Source organism: Fulmarus glacialis, unplaced genomic scaffold (assembly GCF_000690835.1).
Source record: "Fulmarus glacialis isolate BGI_N327 unplaced genomic scaffold, ASM69083v1 scaffold15763, whole genome shotgun sequence".
NCBI lineage: Eukaryota > Metazoa > Chordata > Aves > Procellariiformes > Procellariidae > Fulmarus > Fulmarus glacialis.
The window spans coordinates 1-24289 of record NW_009203699.1 but is presented as its reverse complement, the minus strand read 5'-3'; the positions used below and the strand labels follow the sequence as shown (position 1 = coordinate 24289).

General features: G+C 37.6%; 1 protein-coding gene across 1 annotated transcript in view; it reads right to left on the bottom strand.

Moving 5' to 3' along the window:
- The window catches only part of ESYT2 (extended synaptotagmin-like protein 2), a gene marked incomplete at its 5' end in the record, with an annotated part of 54142 nt that extends 30979 nt beyond the window's left edge, over positions 1-23163 (bottom strand). The window contains 3 exons of the mRNA XM_009574741.1: positions 16183-16272; positions 17097-17169; positions 23087-23163. Of these exons, the coding sequence (XP_009573036.1) occupies positions 16183-16272; positions 17097-17169; positions 23087-23163 (240 nt within the window). The remainder of the gene's footprint in view (positions 1-16182; positions 16273-17096; positions 17170-23086) is intronic.
- Positions 23164-24289: the final 1126 nt, after the last annotated feature.

The following is a 24289-nucleotide window of genomic DNA, read 5'->3' as shown; positions in this document are numbered from 1 at the left end:
GAGACCTTATTGCAGCCTTTCAGTACTTAAAGGGGGCTTATAAGAAAGATGGGGACAAACTTTTTAGCAGGGCCTGCTGTGACAGGACAAGGGGTAATAGTTTTAAACTAAAAGAGAGTAGATTTAGACTAGATATAAGGAAGAAATTTTTTACAGTGTGGGTGGTGAAACACTGGCACAGGTTGCCAGAGAGGTAGTAGATGCCCCATCCCTTTAAACATTCAAGGTCAGGTTGGACAGGGCTCTGAGCAACCTGATCTAGTTGAAAATGTCCCTGCCCACGGCAGGGGGGGTGGACTAGATGACCTTTAACGGCCCCTTTCAACCCAAACTATTCTATGATTCTATAACAGAACACAAATGTTTGGTCCCATCGAGGGAATAAGATTAGTGTCTTCCTAACTTTGCCATTGAGAACCTACAGATTTCAATAGAATGCTTAAAATTTAGCACTTGCCCTGCTGATATCCATTCAGAAAATTGCTGCAAGATTTTTCTTAGCCTCCTTCTTTTAGCGTATTACACTCCTGTATCGCTATATAGTCAGGATAGAAACAGAAATAGGAACTCCTCTAATATAGGCATCTAACTTAAACTCCAGTGGGTGATTCAAAGAAGTTTTCTCTCTACCTCCATCAGCTAAAAGGAATCCAGTGGAGATCTGCCATATTTCAGCATTTAGAAACCAACATGCTTAGAACAAAATAATTATAAATTTATACAGATCATTACAGTTTATCTGTTTGCTTCTTCTAAATGCAATTTTCTAAACCCTTCAGGATATTCATGTTTCCCAGACTCTGAAAGAATGAATGAAAGTCAAAACAATTTTTCATTTTGTCATTACAGCATCAGACAGAAGAGAAGAGCCCTCAGAATGACAGCTAAACTTCATGGTTTAGCTCTATTAAATTAATTTTCTTACTCCATATAGTTTTATGTTGTGTGAGTTAAAATGCAGTAAACAATACATTTCTGCCAGTTTTATGTATTTTATTATATTTAACAATATCAGTCCAAATTTTTTCTTCTAAAACTTAGTGGTATTTCAAGTTGTTTTTTTTTTTTTTAACTTTTATTGATTTTCAGGAAGTTTTGAAGTCAAAACAATTGGGATGAATGCTGGGAGTAAAAATTAAAATCTCAGAGTAAAAATAGTGGTTTAACTGACCATACACAGGCATTTAGTTCCATTTGAGATCCATTAGGATACAGAAACAGAATAGTTGGACTGGAGATCATCCAGTCCAATACCCCTGCTCAAAGCAGAATCAGCTACAGCAGGTTGCTCAGGGCCATGTCCAGTTGGGTTTTGAGTATCTCCAAGGACGGAGACTCCACAACCTCTCTGAGCAGCCTGCTCCGGTGTTCAATCACCCTTACAGTTAAAAAATAATAAAAATTCTTTATGTTTAAAAGGAATTTATTGTATTTCAATTTGTGCCCATTGCCTCTTGTCCTGTCACTGAAAACCACTGAGAAGAGTCTGCCTCCACGGTCTTTACTTCCCCCATCAGGTATTTATATTATACGTTGTTAAGATCCCCCTGAACCTTCTCTTCTCCAGGCTAAATAAGCCCAGCTCTTGCAGCCTCTCCTCATATGAAAGATGTTCCAGTACCTGAATCATCTTTGTGGCTCTTCACTGGACTCGCTCCAGCATGTCCATGTCTGTTGTAATGGGGAGCCCAGCACTGGACTCAGCACTTCAGATGTGCCTCACCAGTCCTGTGTAGAGAGGAAAGATCACCTCCCAACCTGCTAACAATGCTCTTCCTAATGCAGCCCAGGACGCTGTTGGCCTTCTTTGCCATAAGGGCACATTGCTGACTTCTGTTCACCTTTTTGTCCACCAGGACACCCCAAATCTTTTTCTGCAAAGCTGCTTTCCAGACAGTCAGCCCCCAGCCTGTCCTGGTACATGGAGTTATTCCTTCCCAGGCGCAGGACTTTGCATTTCCCTTTGTTGAACTTCATGGAATTCCTTTTGGCACGTTTCTCTAGCTTGTCAAGATCCCTCTGAATAGCAGCACAACTATCTGGTGCATCGACCACTCCTTCCAGTTTTAAGCAAACAAACTTGCTGAGGGTGCACTCCGTCCCACCATCCAGGACAGCCATGAAGATGTGTTGGCTCCCATATTTACCCCAGTGGGGTATACCACTACTGACTGTCCTCTAGCTAGACTTCATGTCACTGACCACAACCCATTGAGCCCTAAGAGTTCAGCCACCTTTCAATTAAGCTCATTGTCCACTTAACTAGTCTGTACTTCATCAATTTACCTATAAGGATGTTGCAGAACATAGTATGAAAAGCTTTACTGAGGTCAAGATAAGCAGCATCCACCCTCATCCACCAAGCCAGCCCTGTTATCATAGCAGCCTATCGGCTTGGTTAACCATGACTTCTTTTCATAAATCCATCCTGACTACTCCCAATCACTTTCTTGTCCCTTCTCCCTTACCAGCAGGATTGAGATCACTGCTTGGGCCCCTATACCCTTGAATCACTGCCAAAGCCATGCAGTCACACTTGATGTTTTCCAGATCTCCCCTGGAAGCAGTGTTGGTGCCCACATGGAAGAGCAGCAGTGGGTAATAGTCTGAGGGCCAGACAAGCTTTAACAGTCAACAACATCCTGAATCTGAGACCCAGGCAAGCAGCAAACCTCCCGAGACAATAGGCCAGTATGGCAGATGGGGGCCTCTGACCCTTCAGCAGGGAGTCGCTCAGTACTATCACTTGCCACTTCCTCCTGGTGCTTCAGTGTAGCTGAGGCTCTACTGGCTCGGATGCTCCCAGGCCCTCCTCTGCTACACTGGTCCATACAATCTGTTCCATAGTTGCAAATCATCTGCAAGTGGGGTAGGAGTCATCTTCCTTGTACCAGAAAACTTCCAGCTTTCCCCATCATGGGAGAATTCCATCCTGTAGTGTCTCCAGAAGGTCAGAGGTCCTGTTTCAGGTGTCCCCCCTCTACAGAGAATCACACTAGGTGCATGTGTGAGGGTAACTAAATTCAGCCTAAGCCATCTACTTGTTCATATACATTTGTCATATCTGAAACCAGACTGTCAGAATCTGAAGTGAAAAATACTATCATTAGTAGTTGTGCAGAGATTGTAGAGAGCCTGGTACAGAGATTGGTGACTTTCATCATTCTTCACGTGAAAGCATGAAGGTATCATTGGCTCCAGTACCATTTTGTATTCAATGTCTTTTTTAAAGATATCTCATTTAAAACTAGTTTTGCCCACTTTCCATTAGAGTACTAGCAGGATTATTTTAGTGAGAAAAGGCTAACCTACCTTATACAAGAAAAAGTATGTACTTGAGCACATAATATGGAGGAACTGATATGCTGTGAAATTCACATCATCACTTACCACACTGTTACTTGACTATATATCCATGTTCTAATAAACATACTGAAAATTCAACTAATACATGTGAAAATTTCCTATACTTCTGAAAACACTGATTTTTAGAAAATGCTTTTGAGAGACTTAGGTTATCAGGCCCATTTTCAAACAGACAAAAAGAAGGTTAAAACCACTTGTCCAGTTTGCTCAAGAGCCTGTGTTTACACAAAAACTCTGCCTTTCTTCCTCTAAATTTATGTTCCATTAGCATACAATGCCTCTATCAGTTATAGATCAGGCTGTCATCAGGCTGTCAGCCAAGCGCTTACAAGAAGTTGTGCACAAGGGATGAACACAGACATTAGGAAAATAGTTTTGCAATTAACATTTTCAACAAGGGAATGCACGGTTAACAACTGGATTGGAAAAGATCCTCTTCAGGTAGGTGGGAGGCTCAGTTTGCTAAGGCACATCTTTTTTTGGAATGCTAGCAAGGCTAATACCTTCCAGAAGTGGATGACATCTTACCTAAAACTCATGCAGTACACTGAAAAGTCTTGTTGTTTTTTTGTTTATTTGTTTGTTTGTTTTTTTAAGGTGTAATGATTTCTTTTCTACATGAATATCAATTTAAAGCTATCAGGTTTTTAATTTCCAAATGCAAAGAAAAAACATTAGAAATAATTTGTTGTAAAACAGGTTATTTTACATTGGTATGTAAGTTTTACTTGTACAGTTCTACAATAACAAACTAGCTCACAAGCCAGAACACACAGAACATTTATGTTTAAGAAAATTGAAGGTAATTTCAATGTATTCTCCTTTGAAAATTAATGGTGCAAATTATTAGTGTATGTTCTCAAATCTCATGCTCATCGTAACTCTGAAAAAGATTAATAAATAAATAATTAAACCAGGATGAAAAGTCCAACTCAGCATGAATAACTTTGGTTTTGTACTACTTCCTCAATCCTGCAAACCCACAAATGTTTAAGTAATATAACATACAAGTAGCTTGGTAGTAGCTGATAAGACTAACCATAACTTGTGCTTTCAGACTGGTTCTCATGTTCTAATCGCAAGTTTTGACATTACATTATGTCACACTTTAAAATAGGCTACCAAGGCTCTGGAAGAAGTAATTTTATACTCTTTTAAGACAAAGAACCCAGATTATTACATGATTTATTCCCTTTTTCATTATTCATAGGCAAAACAGAAGGCAAATACACACCATAAATACCTCAAAAAAGTAGTCCTAAGGTGTTCATACCTGCATCCCATATTTAACAGTTTTACATGCCGATGTTTTCAGAATAAATAGAAAATGAGAAAATATCTGCATTTTCTTTTGATTTTTTCATGCTTTGTTTAGTATACTGCATACAGCTTTTAACACGGCAAAGTCCCGTGCATTCTCCTAAATAGACTTAACTGAATTAAATGAATTGAGCAACGTAATGCATGTTGAAATTCAATATTGAGAAACATCTCGTACACTAAACTGAAACATATACCATAGTGGTTTCTGGATTAACTGCCACAATCCACAACAAAACAAAGAACAACGTATGAGATACCACTGAGAACTGAAAGATTTTCAATTTATGTGACCAAAAAGCATTTCAAAAGGTTGCAATACAGCATATGAAACTCATACAGTGCCTATAGTACAACCTCACTATCAATACTTTGATTATTACATGCCTCTTCTCAAAAACGCTAACAATTCATTCAGTCATCAGTCCTTAGACCATGAAGCATGTAAAAAATAATTCCACAAAGAAACTGAAAAAAATAGTGCTACTAAGAGTGGCCATTTAGACAAGAAATGCAATTAGTACAGATAACATCAGAAACTCCTATTCATCCACTTATTGTACAGGAATAATTACAAAGACAGAGGTCAATTTCAGAAATGTTAAAGACAAATCCTTTTCCATTCAAAGTTGAAGCTAAGAAATTAAAAAACATTCCTAAGGCTAAACACTTTACAAGATTATTAGAAGAACTTTGCAAATAAATCTTAAGCCACGAAATGTTTTGGAAGGAATACGAGCCTTCCAACTCCTGGCATAAACCAAGCTTTAACTACTTGGGATTTGGAGGCAAGTTCTCCTTGCAGACAAGATTTGCTACATTTGCCCACCACAGTGCTTCCTTTCCAGTTCTACCGGAGCAGCCCAGCAGTAATGAAGCAAACTGATAGCACTGCAGTAACACACATTCTCTAATCTTAGTCTACATATATTAGTGACAGACATTTTTTTCTTTTCATGTTTTTTTGGTGTTCTTCCCCCCCAACCTCCCACATTCCTCTCAATAAGGTTGTTTCCAGTCTGCACTTTTGGCTTCCAAACTTAATCAGACTTCAGTATAAGATACACCTTTTGTAATTTAAGAAAGAAGAGTTTTCCAAAAAGTAACACCAAGTTCAGACAAAAAAGCTTATACTTGCAGTAGTATGGAAATAGCACTGACAGCAAACACACAGTAGAGAGAGCAGCCAAATCTACGCATTGCTTAATACACAAGAGGGAGCCCTTCCAGTCACAGTCCAGTCAAATAACAAGGATTTTCATTCTACATTTTCGGCATTACCATATCATGACTTGCTGGAGAGGAAAAAGATCCCCTAACTTGTGGTTCCGACAGTAAGTTAAAGCAATGCCAGCACCCTATCAAACTGAAGAGTCCTATGGAGAAAAAGGGAGCAAGCAAAAGACTGCCAGTTCATGAATCATTTTTTGAAGCACTGAATATAAGAAAATCCATACTTTAAAAAAAAAGGTTTGGCCTATAAATCTCCAAAATAGCTCAACAATATCATTTCCTTCTCTGTCAGCACTTTGAGCAATGCCTAATTCTCTTAGTTTAGCTAAATTCAGGGAATGCCAGCTGGTTCTCTGTGGCAGAACTAACAGGGTACTGGAAAGACTGCATTCAGGATTTGTCACCGAGTGAAACTCCGCCAGGAGCCAGAAATGATGTAGTGTCTTTCCACAACACATTGCAACTGAAAGAGGTGATATGCCTTGCAGAGATTGTTAACAGCCAGCTCATTGGCCTAGAGCGAGATTTCAGACACCAGCTACACTTTCCGATGAGGCAGTATGTGTGTCATGTTACTCAAAGCTCTCTCAGTTCTTCCTCTGCCCAGAGCAGTGAAAACAAATTATGTTTCCTCCCTGAAAACCAAGAAATATGTGTCTTATCAAGGCTCTGTACTGAGAACTAATGCAACACATGCTATAGTGTACTTATACCAAGAGACAAATCCCTCTTACTCCTGTAAACATTTTGTTACCTAAGTTGGAGGAAAGGGAAAGCAATAAAATCTTTATGTGGGGAACCAGTGATTGTCCAACATTGTTAATAGCTAAAAATTGATTAGACGTCTTTGTTACTCATAGAGTACAGTGACTCTGATATTGCACCTGCTATTCCACTAACAAAACACGTCTACGTTTAAATACAGACTTGGTCTAAAGCTCGTGCTCATGGGCTGTGCTAGGCTTACTGGTTTAGGTCCTGAGCTAGTGGTAAAGGTAGCCAGAGAGCTGTGATCTGATGAGGCAGATGCAGGGGTCTGGACACACAGTTAAATAAAGTTTGGAACTACTAACACACGCAAAGGTCTACTTATATGCTGAGTTCACAGTGACGCTGTCCACCGAAGGCAGGGGAGATGAAGGTAAGAAAGGCTGCTAGTTGCTCCGTACTGGGCTACTATTGGGCATCATCTAGTTAAGAGCCAGAAATTACATCTCTCCCAAGAGCAGCTGAACCTACTGAGCAAAGAAGAGTTTAGAGTGATTTTTAGACAGTGTGAGCAGTGATGCAGCGATGCAGCAAGGGCACTGATGTAACACCTTCTCCTAGCCTTTCTTGAAAGGGGGCAAGGACCCCACGTGGAAAAATATTCAGAACTAGTTCTCAAACTTTACTAGTTGACTTTGACTCAAATATTAGAGCTGAGATCTGTTTTAAAACCTACCCTATCTATTTTGCATTTTAAGAAAATCCAGTGATTAAAAGTGTTTTGGAATACCTCAAAACCCTGGCTGACTTAAGGTCTTATCACAGGATAATGTAATTTTGGAATTTATCAAACATTCAACCGATATGATGGATATCATGTAGAATCATATCGTATATCATGTTATATAGTGGAAATCCCAGCATAAGCTATGACTTCTAAATATTTATTGAGTTTTCCTGTGTTTGCTATTTCCTTCCTTCCTTCCATCTCTAATTCACAGTATTTGAGACTGGCAAGTACACTTTTAAAAAAGCCCTCAAACCCACAAACATTGGAATTCAACTACATAACACAGTGGCAGAAGCATTGTGAAAAGTGGAAAGTTTCCAAAGCTTATTCTAGAGGGAGCTTGCAGAAAACAGAAATGGAAAGTTCCCATATATTCTTTATATGTAAGAGATGGAGAGAGTTGGTTACGTGTAATGCTTATTAATCATCTGGAAAGTGATAGTACAGAGAACTGGAGAACAAAACAAAAGAGTTTGCTCATTACCATGCTGCTTTTTCTATTTCAAGAGACTATGAAAAAGATCAAGAGCATCTAATGTGCAAGGTGTGTATTTTGGTGTTGATAACGCAAAATAATGCAAATGAATAAACACACATTATTCAAATTCACTGTAGGGGAAATAGCCATGCAGATGTCACAGTAAACACATAAAGCTCTACTTCAATCTGTTACTACATTAATGAGTTTAATAAATCCCTGAATAAGTTAGATGCAACACAGAACAAGTGTCAGGATGCATAAGTAGTAGAGACAAGAATAATTCTGATGTTCATATGCGTTTAAACAAACAGTAATAGAACAACCTTCCTAAAACACGGTGAAGGCCAACAGCCTGTGAGGTTGGGATTTTAACTAAGAGGAAAAATGAGGAATACAAATTAGACAGAACTGATAGGACAGATTTATTCATCTTTCATTAGAATGCAAGAAACAATATGGTAAAGATGTGAGTTACATGTCCATTTATTATTACGTGCAACAGAAAAAAACAAGTCCAGAAAGCAGTGGTCCTTTAAAGCTTCCTGGTACAACACACCACTGAAGGTAATAGACAAATAGGAGACATTTTTAAAAGTTAATCATGTAACTGAGCTTTTACTCTTCTGAACAGACAGTAACATCTCTGTTCATTTTTTCTGTTTCTGTTCAGTCATGAAATTATACTGGCTGTATGGCATGCAAGCGGGACTGACTACTGCCTTCAGTTCTGCACCAAAATTGATTTCTTTTATGATATTCACAATTTATTCTTTTGTGTTTCTTCTGTGTTACGTTGAAAGAGTTTAAAAAAACATATCCCTATAGTCTATAAGAAAAGTGTCCTGGTTTCAGCTGGGATAGAGTTAATTTTCTTCCTAGTGGTTGGTATAGTGCTATGTTTTGGATTTAGTATGAGAATAGTGTTGATAACACACTGATGTTTTAGTTGTTGCTAAGTAGCGTTTACGCTAGTCAAGGACTTTTCAGCTTCCCATGCTCTGCCAGGTGTACAAGAAGCTGGGAGGGAGCATAGCCAGGACAGCTAACCCAACTGACCAATGGGGTATTCCATACCATATGACATCATGCTCAGTATATAAAGCTGAGGGAAGAAGAAGGAAGGGGGGGACATTCAGAGTGATGGCGTTTGTCTTCCCAAGTCACTGTTACGCGTGATGGAGCCCTGCTTTCCTGGAGATGGCTGAACACCTGCCTGCCGATGGGAAGTAGCGAATGAATTCCTTGGTTTGCTTTGCTTGCACACGCAGCTTTTGCTTTCCCTATTAAACTGTCTTTATCTCAACCCACGAGTTTTCTCACTTTTACCCTTCCGATTCTCTCCGCCATCCCACTGCGGGGGAGTGAGCGAGCAGCTGCGCGGGGATTAGCTACCAGCTGGGGTTAAATCACAATAAAAGGTAGGCTAAAAACTGATAAGCATTTTTACATATTTGGTGTTCTCAATATCCTAGATGCCTTTACAAAGGGAAAAGAATGTATTGGAATGTAGAATATACAGGGCCACTACTGAAGTTCATAGCTGCACAAAAGGTAGCCTCTAAACACTGCCAACCTTGTGGCTTGATTTGGCTGCCATAAGCACTACTAATTCTCAGAAGAGAAGCCACAAAGTATTTTAAAATGCTGATGAACAACTTCCTGCTAATCAAGTTATTAAAGTATAAGATTTCTGCAGGACAAATTTAAGGTCTGCTACAGGGCACAATGATACAATTCCATGGGATAAGTTGCATTTCTTCTCAGAAATTTATTATAAGAAGGGGACTAACATGTTCTCTTCTGTTACTTGTGAATGGTTATGCAGAAATATAGTACAACTTGTCTGCTAGTAGAACGCAGCCCATTACCACTACAATGCTAAAGTGCTAACATTATTGTAATAATTTAGTAAGTCACATTATCAAGTATATTTTCCCAGTAAACATATAATAAACTCAGCCTCTCAAACAAGGCTTGACTATACAATACCATAGAAAGTAGAAATCACACCGGTTTTCATCATTGCTATAGGAAATACAACATATCTCTGCACAGGAACTGTGTTTAACAGTAGTAACTTTTTCAGTAATAAGTGTCTAAGAATTTAAGTGAGACAATTGCTACAGAGATAAAATATATTAGTTGTGCGGGTAAGAGACAGAGCAGGCAAGTTTTTGAGTTAAGGTGACCAGAAAAAGGATCACAGTTGGTCTTACAAAAATCCAGGGCAGCTTGCTATTCTCCATAGCGTCAACTACTCAAAGCTACAGTTCAAGCCAATTCCCTCTATTTTCTACTGCTTTCCACCTTTCTACCAATCCTGCATTTCTGTTCACAGAAGTAGTGACACACTAGTACTGACACTCTCCTAACTCTTCAGTGAGCCAGCTCAAGATGCTAAAATGCATCTGAAGGACAGGAAACTAGTCACTTCTTGTTGTGTTTAATATTCTGCCAGCTTACGTCCCTTAATCAGCTTCCTTCAGGAGCAGAAGTTTCAACACTGGTGTAAGAGAGACAGTAACACTGAGTGGGAAGGCACAGGGAGAAAAGAATATGGTATTGTGCAAGCACCAACTGTGATGGCCCTTAAAACATTCCATAAGCTATCAAAATAAAAATTAACAAAATTTAAGTTATAGCAAATGGTAAGTGTACAAAGTAACAGTGCAAATCACTTTGACTTTATAAGCAACAAGACTAATTCTTAACAAATATTATTATAGCAGTACCTACGCTTCAGAATTTATCCAGGTGTTCCACAAACCCCTTTAAAAGAGGTTAAAAAGTTTTAAAGCAAAGGTACTGTATGAAGGCATTTTTGATCAGCTAAAAGCAAACCAACGACAACATTCTTCTGAATTCTACATAACCACTTTATGTTTTTTTCCAGTCATTTCACTAGGGCACGTTCTTGGTGCAAGCACTTCTGAGTCTAATTTTCATCAGTACCGCTAATTTTGAAAATCACATCCAGCACTGAATTTTCCAAAGGCAGCCAATATTAAATGAAAGTAAACCAATACTAAATAAATCAAAACTACAGGACAGACCCAATCTGTAATGTGAGTAGAGAGAGAGCAGTGCTCAAGTCAGCAAGTGGAGGGCTGAAGTGTGAATATAAAAATGAGAGCTTTGGAAGAGTTGCCCACTTTTCCTGGAAGGCATCCTGTTTTCCAGCTGCTGTTTTTTTAGAACAATAATATTGGTATTTTCATGTGTCTGTTTTGTTGGGGTTATTTTTTAAAAAGAGAAAAGGACTGGGTTAGGACACATCTTCAATATTAAGTATGCCATTAAACAAGCTTTTGGAAATTACCAATTTGCAGTACAGCTATAAGCCATATACACTTCTATAACTGAACCAAAAATCAAAATAATTAACTATGTGATATTTTGTTCTAAAAGTAAAAGAAAACTACACTTAGAGAAGCAGAATATATGGTAAATACACATAATGTTAACATAATGAGAAGTAATGCAAAAAACCCTACAAATCCTGACTATTTACACAATACTAACTTCTCTCTAGCATTGAAGCTCAGAGATTTAAAAGACTACTTCAAAACATTAGAATGCACATATTTCTCTCTCTTGAAATCTCTTACATATTTGGACATATTTTATAAGCTGATGAAACATTTAGTACCTTCTTTACAATAATAACAACAAAATACAGTATTTTAAAAGTTTCATACAAACTAAGAACTCTTGCAACATCAAAAACTTGATGCATTACTCACAAATACGAGACTGGTAAAATTAAACAAGTATGTTCAGAACTATTATTTTAGGCAGTGTTGCCTTATATAGTCATTAAGGCCAGCAAGCAGATGATACAGAGCAAGAGGAATTGTTGCCAGTTATTTTAGACTGGAAAATATGAGAACAAAATCTAATGCTAGCTGCCAACTAATTCCTCTTCTCTTCTAACAAAAATATTAAAGAAAAGCCTTCCTTGGCTGCAGCCACTTGCTCTCTAGTAAGAGGACAGAATTTGGTTATTGCTATAATAAGCATTATTTTACATTTTTCTACAGAAGTTAGAAAATAAACACCACAAAAACACACTGCAGTGGGGAGAGAAATCTGCTTGGAAAAAACTAAACATCCATGTATAACTGTCAAAATTATGGAATAACTTGATTCAAAGATACATTTTTTGAACAATCCGCCCTTAAGTTTGCTCAGACCTTGACCACTAGCTTAGTGTTTAAATGAAACGAGGGTGAAAAATACTTTAATATTTTTGTAAGTGAATACTATTGGGGAGGGGTTGACTTTTTAATTTTCATGCTCCAGTCTACTTCCCATACTTTTTTGTCTCACTAAGTCAACCAGACCCCTGGCATGGGGGTAGGAGTAAAGACAAAATTACTCTGGACAAAGTCTTTTTCCCGAAGTGATGTGTTCAGAAAGCTACTGACCACAAATGAGAGGTGTTTCATTTGATGTATTTTCAGTTTACTATCTCAGGTCCAAGTTGTCTGAGTTAAGCACTTAGCAAATGCACGGCACTTAGCATGGATCAGGGACAGAAAGGACTGGGCACAGGTACCAGAGCTAAAAGCTGACTGGAGAGTACCAGAAATGAAAGGTTCAGACAAATGCTACCAGAGCACAATGCTGGGAGTGGGAAACAGAGCAAGTGTCAGGAACTGCTTACAAGCATGCCTGCTGCTGATCTCTCCCTCCCTATCCCCTGCCAGCTTTCTCAACTCTCCCCTAGAAAGCAACAAAGAAGCAGTAGCCGCAGGAGGTACCCCAGGAAAGCAGCCCAGACATACTGCATCAGGTCATGGCTCAAGCACTGAGTGTGTCAGAATGTCTTCTGCAGAAGGACTGTACACTGGTTTCTTTCTCAGTGAATACAAAACAGAACGGAGAGAGACAACACGAACCACATCTACAACACGAAGAAAGGTCATTCCTGTTGAAAAAAAAAAATCTAAAGCCTGTGTCCACACAGCTAAACTCTTCTCCCTGCTCCTCTAAAATAGAGTGTTTGCATTTAACTTGTTTATTGGATTGTCCCTGTAATGAGCTGGGCACTGTACTGAGTCTGGAATTCATTTGGGAGAGCACTAAATAGCAAAATAATATCAAAGAGTATGCTAACAATTACACAGCGCAGACTACCATAAGGCAGTGTTCAATCCTTGTCATGGCCTTGCTTAGTTGTTAGTATAAACATGAACATTAACAGATGCCCTACACTCATACTGCTCAGCCAGAGGGTAAAAATGAGACAAAACTTAAGCAGACATCTCCTAATGTTTAGACTCGCTTCAAAGAAATGTGTGGAAATCCAAATTTGGTTCATCCGAATGTACTTCCCCAGCCCTTTCCAAATAAGAGCAATGATGTTTTATCAGTTTTGCATGAACTATTTCACTTTTACAAAAAAACTCACTAAATTATCCACAAAACATTTCTAAATTCTTGCACGTTTTACTAAGATTTAAGTCTACATTCCCTCTACCCAAGCACACGTGGTTTCTCTAGACAGATGAAACAAGCCACATAAATGACGCAAGTGACACCATAAGTTTTTCCTAGGCCATAGATAAACACCCATACAAACCTATCTTTTCAACCCGTTAGCAAAAATTTATCATAGGACACTTGTTCAAAAGAATTGTGTTACAAGAATGCGATTTCATTGAAGAAAATAACAACATACCTTCTAAAGCTGTTGAAGTAAAGAATTCAGTCCCACCCCCCCAAACATTGAAAACTAGATCAACTTTTTAGAGTTGCAGGCTGCTGAGGAAACCAAGATGATCAATCTGGATGGAAACAATTAATTTCTTTAAAGAAGTCTGCATAGCATAAGACTTTCCAGGATGTTCACATTTTCTGTTAAGCTCTCTTACTGATACTTACTAAAAGCAGTATCAAACTTCCAATCGCTGAAACTACCTTACACACACATATACAACATCAAAGAATTTTCTGCCAGCAAGTGTGAAACGTGTATTATGTTCCTCTTTATATTTTTCTAAAATAAGATTGTTGCATGGACTTTGCGACATCTATGAACATTTCTTGATGCATCTGTAGATGAAAAAAGAAATTTCCTGGAAGTAGTAAAACCTAGACTAGAATTACTGTCATAGTTTGTAAGATTTAATTCAACTAAAACTGCAGAGTATGTGTTACTCATTTTCAGACACTGAAAATTACATTTACTATCCATCCTCTGTTCTTCTACCAATGCTGCACCAAGTTACCAACAGACATACTGGTGCTTGTCAACCAATCTGACAAGTGAGATTCAGACTACAGCTTTTGAAGTGAAACAATCACTCCAAGCTGCAACAATCCACTATCTATAGTGCCTGATCATAGCGCAAACTTCAATGACATACATCTATCATTTTAATGTAGAGTAAAGTGTTGAACTGAAATTGTATGACTATACCACCCAGGTTCCCAGCTTTCAAAAACTGTATTAGTTTCAAATTTCGCACTTACTGTATTTTAAAAAGATCATACTTAAGTTCAGCATGAAAAGGCAAGACAGCCATGTAACACACAGCTTTTCATGAAAAGTAACTATCAGGTAATTTGTGATAGGCCAGAATTCAGAAAAGTTTGTGGCCTCAGAAAACTTTCCTTAACTCACTTTCTTCGAATTACTCAGATGCAGAAGTTTTCTTCCTCTTCAGTGAGCTAAGAATCATTTTCTTTAATCTCTTAATTTAAGAGAATTTAAATATGTCTGGAATGACTACATTATTGAATCCTGCAAGAATGCACATCATTTTGGTGCCAGACTCCATGGTACAAATTGATATTGGTTGAGCCAAAAAATCCCCAGCCACTTTGATTGTTGTCTGGGTAGTAAAAAACAGGGAGTCCTAGGAAAGATTTCTAAAGTATATCACAATTTCATTTAGAGAAAGAAATCAGTTACAAAAAAGGTGGTAAAACACAGTAGAATCCTATACAAATGCTATAATACCTTGAAAGTAATTTCAGTTTGTACATAATTACATTATTTAAAATTAAAACCTTTTTTAATTACTAAGAAGTATTTTGATTCTTATTAAGTCATGGTCAACCGTTCTAGGTAATTCCAGTTAGAATGCCCAGGATCTCACCTTCTACAAGACTCACGAGGTTGGATACAACCTCAAGAGCCTGTCTGTGTGAATGGTTCTGGAAGAGCTATACTTACGTCAACCCTAATGGATGCAGGTCCAATCTGTTCTTGTCTCCAGGCAGCCTATTGCAGCGCTTCACTACCACTACCATTCAGGCCTTCCCTCATCCCCCTTGTCCAGCCTGAAACTTCCTTGCTGCGATTATTTGTTGTCCTATCCGCCATGGATATGCAGAATAGATTGCGTGTTTCTTTTCTGTTTTTGAAGAACATGTTCTTCATGTTTTTGAAGAACATGTTCTCCTCCGTCTTCTCTAAACTAAACAATTCCCATTCTTTTGGTCTGTCCTCAAGGGTCAAGTTTATTCTCATCTCCCTACTTTGGACACCTCCAACTGATCAGTATCTTTGTTGAAGTTCTGTGCCTAAAACCGAAAGCATCTTGTGGGTTATTCTCTTGTTTACACATGACAGTCTAGCTATATCATTTGCACACCAGCAAGACCTTGTTGGCTTACCTTTGTTTCGCTGTTATTCCTGCCCAAATGTGCAGTTTGGCCTAGCACATATTCCAATTGAATTACATGACACCCTCTCCCCCTCCAACTTTTGCTACTGTCATGATCATTCTGAATTCCAATTCCATCTCACTCTCTGCTTCATCCATTCTCATATTTAGGTCATTGGTAAATGTATAGAAATTGCCCACCAGATATCTAGGATAAAAACTTCAATCATCGTAGTGGGTAATCTCAATACACCCATTCTGATTTTAATTTGTGGTAACACCAGCATGGTTTTCAAAACAACCTTGCACACATCTTGTGGAATTTTAACTTAGACCATGCTCACCTGCAGACTGTCAAGAGAAACAGCAACAAAAGCTTTTTTACAAACAACCTAGATGGTATCTATTGATCTTCTCTTATCCAGAAGACTTGTAAGAAAAATTTGACAGCTTTGACAAAACACACTTCATAATTCCAAGGTAATTATTATTCATCTTGGTTTCTTCTAGTATTCATAAAATTTGCCCAATATTTTTCTGGGAAAGTTCAACCAAATGGTAGCAATTTCCCAAATTCTTTCCTTTTGCTGCTTAATTCTTGCTCCATCTTTTCTGACTACTGTCATCAGCACTCTAAAAAGAGTAGAAACAGAGATAAAAGTACTTACAGGTTTCCTAAGGAAAAAAAGGGATAGTGCTCCAATTAGGGGCATGTCTCCAATTAGTGGTTCCAGGATAACCCTCATAGTGCCATGGATCTGTGGAAGGGGAGGGAAGGCAATGGAATTGACTTTAGTTCAAGTTTTAAATAAAATTTATTCACTGGCAATGCTCACACTTCTAATTCATTAAATTCTTGGTTATGGAAGAATTTTATATATATAGCTTTACATGTCATCCAAATCCAAAAAATTTAACACAGGCACTAAATAGCTGGGCTTACAAATTCATCACATTCATCTACATGATGCTGTGTCATGTTAGTGGTAATTTTGCTAAAAATATGAAGTAAATTATTTATACAGCTCAATGTAAACAAATGTGGCACAAACCAATACAATGGCATCCACAGATACTAGGACAAAAGTAGGTAAATGGTTATAGGTATGTCAAGACACACACACACACACACACACAAAAGCATACTATTTTCCTGATTAGAGAGATCCATTATCAGAAAGTTGGGGAAATTTGAGAAACAATATCAGAAGGCAATAATAATTGCATCTAAACTAATAATTGCATCTAACACTGAAATATTAATAAAACAAAATTCTAAGCTCCATGTTCCCTTTACAAACCTACACATCACATGAACATTGGCTTGATGTAAAATTATCTCCATCTTTTCCAGTAGAAAACGTTATATACTTAAATCGGTTCTGCATATGAAAGGAATTTACCCTTTCAGCTAAGTCACGTTACTGAAATTATTATGCAATATCAATACTATGCAACTGAAAAAAAAAGAGTAAGCAACAAAACCACACAATTACTGGTTCTCTCTTACAACTATTTCATCAAAAAATAACAATTCAGTGATGACTCGATACCAAAATCAAAAGAACAAAAATAATTTCACCTGTATACTTTTCACACCAGCTCTGCAGAAGTATCTCTTGATCTCCAAATCAATTTCACAGTTTCCAACAAAACTAAAACAAAAAATAAAATATACATTTCATTTTTATGGACTAAACTGCAATACACTGTTAGTTCTGTTTTGCACTGTCATGACAATATATTTTGTATCTCAGTCTATACACAAAAAATACATGTTAAAACATTACAATATGTAACAAAGTCAAGATTGTTAAAAGAATTACATTCACTTCAAAACATCACCACTGCCATCAAAATCACTCAAATTAATACAGAGATATGTTATCATGTCCACAAGCATACATAAGAGAAAATACGCAAATAGCCTTACTTTTGGGAAATAATGGACACAGAATTCATACTCCATTTCAGGAAAGCTCTACATAGGTCTCATTGATAGTACATGTACCTAAATGCACTCTCATCTAATATAATCATGAGAAGCACTAGACAGAGATGGTTATTTTGCTAAAACTCAAAGTTGTCTGAAATATTCAGAGACTTGCAAAAAACTAAATTTAGAAATTTAATAAGCTGGGCATGCTGAGCTGGATGATCCACCAAGCAAGGTTTAAGCCAAGAACAGCTGAACCCTTTCTGAAGGGAGAAAGAGGGCAGGAAGCAAATTAGAAAATAATATATTAAAAACGATGCAAGTTTTTCCCTGAACAGTTCTTGCATCCCATTCTTGCAAGGTCAAGGGCTCGAAATTTTGCAGATGCTACCCTGTATCTCAGAGATAGATTTGTAGATGGTAAAAAAAGCCCCATCTATTTGCCCATGCTACAAAGCTAAAAGATTATTTGCACACAATTCAGACTCAGATGTTAGCAGCTGCTTTTTCTGAAGCTCCATGCAGGTCAAGCATGTAGCAGCAGAGTTGAGCAGATCTTTTCCAAGAACTGCTGCTGCTGTGAGCCACATTAAGTCTGAAAACAAACTAATTCTGAGACTCAATAAAGAATTTAGGAAGAAAGCTTGACACTCTGATTTAGCAAGGGAATTGGTCAATAAATATACAGAATGAGAGCTAAAAACAAAAACCAAAAGATTGAATACCAAGCTACAGCTAGGGAGAGACTGGCTGGACAAGGAGACTGGCTAAGAAAATATGGGTTATAATGAAAGGACAAACGAAATCTGAAGAGCTTTCTGAACAGACTGCCCAGTTAAAGAAAATGGAAGAAGGAACTAAGGGAGGAGATAAGGCAGCTTAAACAAAGCCAGACACTGCCGGGAGAGGGAGAAAATTTGTTTCCTCTACAGGACATACTGTTCCAGAATCTCCACTAGAGCCCAGGCTTCCTCACACTAGGTTCCTCAGACCTAGCCTGTACAGTGAAAAACTGCTCAGCCGTGTTTAGGAGTTTGATGGAATCTTATTACAGAAACATCTGGGAAATTATGAAGAAAACAGAGTTGCTCTCCTCATGGGGCCATTTTAGGATCAAGTCAAGATAAAATAAATTCTTCTCACAGTAAGAGCAGAACAGCAGGACTCCTGCCCCCTCCCCCCCGACAACTGATGGCCACAAGGTACTATCAAAAGAAAACGAACGTGAGAGTTGCTGCATTCAGGATATCCATTATTCAAATCATCTGTAGCCTCCCGTGCTCTGTGTGTGATGGTGCTGTCTATGGGATTTCAAGCAAATGCAAATCTTATCAATCCCTTAAACAGAAATAAACAATAGTACCGAGACATTCTTGTAAACGTCCAACACTGGAATTTATTTTGGACTATTCAAAAGATAACACTACGCAGAATCATTTTGGTACAATGACCAGTTTGGGGAACTGGAAGACAACAATATGACAGGGGTCTATGTGAAAGGAAGGTGACCATTGCTTTCCCTGGAAAGAATGTAGTGTGACTGTACCATTTAAAAATAGGTATATAATTTTTAATACACAATTTAAAACGATGTAATTTCTATTTTTACCTATCTAACTATATATAGAGATAGTAAATACATATATATAAATACACACACACACACATATATAATTGCATAACAACATGACACAGAGAAGCAAGGTCAATTAAAACCTGCAACTGAAACCTCAATCTTGGCACTTTATAGCATCAGAACTATTTGCGTTATGAAGACTGGGAAGCAATATGCTCGTTTGAAAATCCATAATAACATGATGACAAATCGAAGTAAAAATAGTAACAAACTGCATTTGAGGGTAATAAGTCAGCAACTTTTAACCTTATAATAAAGTTATATGTGGTTTTATCCCTTAAGATATTTGGCTGGGTCCATTAACAGTCAATGCTGTACAGAATTCCACTGTAACATAACATACAACTTGAAGGCTCATTTAGTAAGCAAATTCTATACATTCAGATCATAATATCTCAGAAATATTTATGACCTCTGTAATGTACAGATCACTGAGATAGATTACAGTTTAATGAGGACAGTCTTGTAAGAATATAACAGCTGTACTGAATCAAATGAGAAGCACAGTATACTATATGTGGTCATTGTAGCCCATAGAAGATACCCAGAAGAAAAACAAACAAAGAATAAGACAAACATATTTCCCAGATTACAATGATCCGTGATTGTGTACCTTGGACTATTTTCATTATTTTTTAGAAGGTCTTTAGAAGGTCTTTTGACCCCATTTTTACATCTGTCTTCTGCCAGTACAATGGTACTCCATTCAAGTATGCCACATAAAAAAAAAATATTTCCATGTGTTTAAATCTGCAGCCTAAAACTTTACTTTAGTGCCTCTATTTTTTGTGTCGTGAGAAGGTGAAAAAAAACTCAGTTGTATGCTATTAACAAGTATTTCCTCAATCTCTCAATCTTTTTTGGCTTTCTTTACTACAGTTAACATTTAATTTGACAGAGTTTATCTTGTTTTCTATTGATCCATAACCTTTTATTTTCCCCAAGTGTTTACTACCTTCATGCACTTTAGTAACTGTAAGATTTCTATTTACTAACAATTTATTTAGACTTTGTCTTCATTTGCTCAAGTAGTTAAAATCTTTCCCTTACACATCTTTGTCACCAGAAACTAGACTTTTAAATTTTAACATGAGTTTTGACAATTTTTTTTAACATAAAGCTCACAGTAAGTAAGAGAAATGTAAAGGGTTCCCTTTGCAAACGTGGTCCTGAAATTGAATCTTTAAATACATTTTCCAATGACTGCTTTGTGGATTAGCCAGTAAAGCTGCTTACAAGAGTAAAGTTCTTAACTGGATCCTGAGTGATGCATAGGACCTGTTTCAAAAGGTTCTGAAAAACACTCTGAAGCAATGATCATAACGCACTCAATATCCTTGCAGAAACAATAAAAACTAAACCAAAACACACTCCTTTTGCAATTAAACTTAAAAGCAAAAACCAAAAAAACCTCAAGGAAGATGCAAAAAATACTTGTGGAGACCCATTGAAGCTACTTAAATGTACTGTATGGAAGGTCCAAAGCAAATGCATATATCCTGTAACAAACAACTGACAGTAGAAAGGGCTAAAGGAAGCCACAATGGTGAAACATCAGGATAAAAGGAGATTATTAAAAGAATGAAGGTACTTAAAAAAAACCCAAAATATAAATAAAATAAAATCTTTCTTTCCCTCCACCCTGCTACACCACCCCACAGGGCTTGGCTTCGTACAGCTATTCTTACAAATGTTTAGAGAGATTGTTTTCCTTCTCAACTGTATTCAGGGAATGAAGGGTTTATAGAACGCTCCCAACTTTAAACTTAAATTAAAATTAGAACAAACTAATTTCACTGGAGATTAAAATCTACAGGGATAAATACTCCGAAGGACAGACGTTTCTCCAGCAGTAAGGCTGTTCTTTATAACCTTGCAAAACTGAACTAAAGTTGATTCCCTAAGAAATAGTTTAGGGTTGGTATCAGTACATAACTCTGTATCTGAATATGCCAAGAACATTTATTACAGAGACTCTTATTCTTCCTTCCTGTTATTACTGAAACAATCCCAGTGATGGACCTTTAGAGAACATACAAAAACAAAAACAAAACAAAACAAAAAAATCAAACAGTAACAATTGATACTGGGGTGCCATCTGTCTTAAACTTGCATCATCTGTCTTAAACTTGCATAAGAAAAAGCCTTTGAAAAAGAGCCCTTTCCCAATGAGAAGGTGTCAAGGACAAGTCTTAAATATGAAACAGGACTCCTTTTGATGGTGGTTTTGTCTGAGCCTTAATTGCTAGAAGCTATGATAGTCACTCCATAGCTCTCCTGTTTCCATTTTGTTCCTGGAAGCCTATGCCACTGGCGGTAGGGACAGGCTGTTGGGGTAAATGGGCACCTAGATGACTCAGCACTATTACTGTTATTTAAACCACTTCAAGGAATTTATTTCAGCCTTTTAGACTGGATTCTACTCCAGCTGCTATCACTTCTCTAAGTAGGTTGCAATGTAATGCAATGAGACATACGGGTAAAGATTTCTTTCAGGTCTAGGTAACAGGACATTATTCCTGAAATTTTTGTACAAACCTATCGTCCTTTTTACCTTTACCTGTCCCAACCTACTTCATGAAGATGAGCAGGAGAAAAAAAGAAAAAAGAAACACTAGATTTACCCTGTCCTCCTGTTGGAATAATTCTGCTTTAAAGGGAAGAAGTGGTCTTGGAACACTTGGCCCCTCAAATAGGGGCAAAAATAGCTTCTCAAAACCAATTTCTTTGCACTGTGTCCATAGTGGTCAGACAAGTCTGTTTTCCTGAGGGATTAAGTCTGAGGGATTAAGTCCTGAGGGATTAAGTCTGAAGACATGAGGCTGTTCCCACAGCTGCTATCCAAAGTGGCAACAAAGAGAAAACTGAAGAAAATTTATCCATTAGGGCTAACAGCATCCATCCAGGGAAACAAGTTCTCAAGATACAATCCTGCTGTATTTTGTCCAGCAACACCAATCCCTGGTTTGGAAAGCTGTCTTTTTCCTACAGAAATAAAGTGATTCAATTTAATAAAGACTGGGCCCTGCTCACAGATGCAGCCCTCATCCCCCTCTGAAACAGAGGAAAGGATGCAGCAGCATTTTCTCTTATCACTCTGGGGCCCAGCTTTGACAAAGCAGCACAGTCTTCAACATAGCTGAGATTTAGATAAATAATTCAAAATTAAGAATAACCAAGTTCAAACTTTAGAAGTGACTCTGAAAAAGAAAAGCTGAGAGGCCTGATTACCCTTCTGGTTACTGCCAGGGAAGCAGCAAGAAACCCAGAAGACTGGTCTTTGCTGGATCATCAGTGACTGACAAATCTGATCTTTCCACAAGCTACAAACAGGCAAAAGCAGTCACTGAAACACATATCTATGATGGTCAAATATAAAAACATTGCTGGGTTTACTGACTGAACTTTCAAAAAACTCTGTAACTGCAGATTGTGTTGAGGAAATGTTGGGTAGATCTATTTATAAACCTATATAAAAGGGGTCATGATGAAAGGGCAAAGAAACCTGAAGCAGCCGGAGCACAGCGGCTCTGGCGTTATATAATACATAGATTTACTTCGGTTAGTGGTAAGAGCACAAATACTTTGGTAGCTATCATTCTCTTTTTCTAACATGGTGTTAATAAAAAAATCTAAATAACTGAGAAAAGTAAAAATACCCAAACCTCTTATATCCTAAATTTTAGACTAGACTAAACTTCATGGCAAAGTTTTAATACATTAGAAAAAAAATTCAAAGATAGTGCTTTAGCTTTGGAAAGTATTTTTTTATTAACCAACATTACTTTAATGATGCAGTCACACTGAGTTGATATGCTATTTCCCTCAGACAAATGCTATTTACAGCATGCAGTTCCTTCCTCCATTCATACACAATTAGAACTAACTACATTTGCGTGATGAAGCAATTCTTCTCCTTTCAGGCCAACCTAACTGCCGAATCAAGCAAAGCACATATTATAAAGCATGGGCACCATCATAATATGATAATAAAGTTTACCTGATTTGAAGATCCAAAATGATCTGCCTTTTGTCCACATTTTCAGTGTACACTTTTACACCATTTATCCGCAGAGGCTGAAACAATGAAGCAAGTAAAAGTTGGATCCTTCTACTGAACTATACCATATTAAACTCTTGACTTCAAAACAAAGGTGAATATACGCACATTCATGCCTGAAGTTAAGAATTTACTATAAGTGTTATTAAAAGGTGTGAAGCAAAGCTATCAATTTAGCTCAAAACTTTATTTCAAGGGTAAAAATTACCTTGCTAGGATCCACTTAACCACAACACTTCTGGCAATTACCCTGGGTGTACACCACTAGATTTCAAGATTTACCAAAGATTTAATATCAAGCTTTCCCTCTCCCACCAATAAACATCTCATTTCTCTGTACTAGTATATGTCTAACTCCCAGACAAAGCATTCTTTTCTGTGCAACTAAAAAAACAAGCTAAATTTAATTCACAAAAATGTAGTTGCCTTAAATGGAATTTAGTCGGAATGGATGGAAAATAATCCATACTCCCCACAAAAAGTTGTGTCAACGACCGTGTGCTCTCTCTCTAAACCCCTGTGCTCACGCTGTCCCTCCCTCTCTCTCTCATACATAAACAACACATATCAATCAAACATTCCCAACATTCAAACATTCATCAGATACTAGGTGGGAGAGGATGACCAATGACCTTACTATGCACCACCTCCTGTCACATTTTGAGTTTTTACTTTCTGGAAAAATTGCCATATTTCTATTTACACCTTTTTAGTAATGCAAGTAAAATGGAAATCTCACTGCTGTCAAGATTCCCACTGTGTTTGGGGCTGTGCAGCTCACAGGATGCAACTCAATCGAGGTTGCAATATAAAGAATAGCTGTTTCTCATGTCTGAGATAACTCAGTCCAGCTGCAGAAGCATACAGAGGTGTGGAAGCTAACTTAAACCCTACTTAAAATAAGTATGGCTTAAAAGGAATGCTGTTCTACAGTCTGTAATACAGGTGTATCTCGGGCAGGACAGAGCCTCTGTGTAAAAGGATTTACAACTTTTAAAACAAAACAAAAAAACACCACACAAAAGGTGCAGTAAAGTATAATGAACTGTAATATACATGAAATAGAGTCACAAAGAGAGAAAAATAATTCACCACCACCACACCTGAAACTTAACTTCCGTTTTCTTAACATTTGGGGGGGGG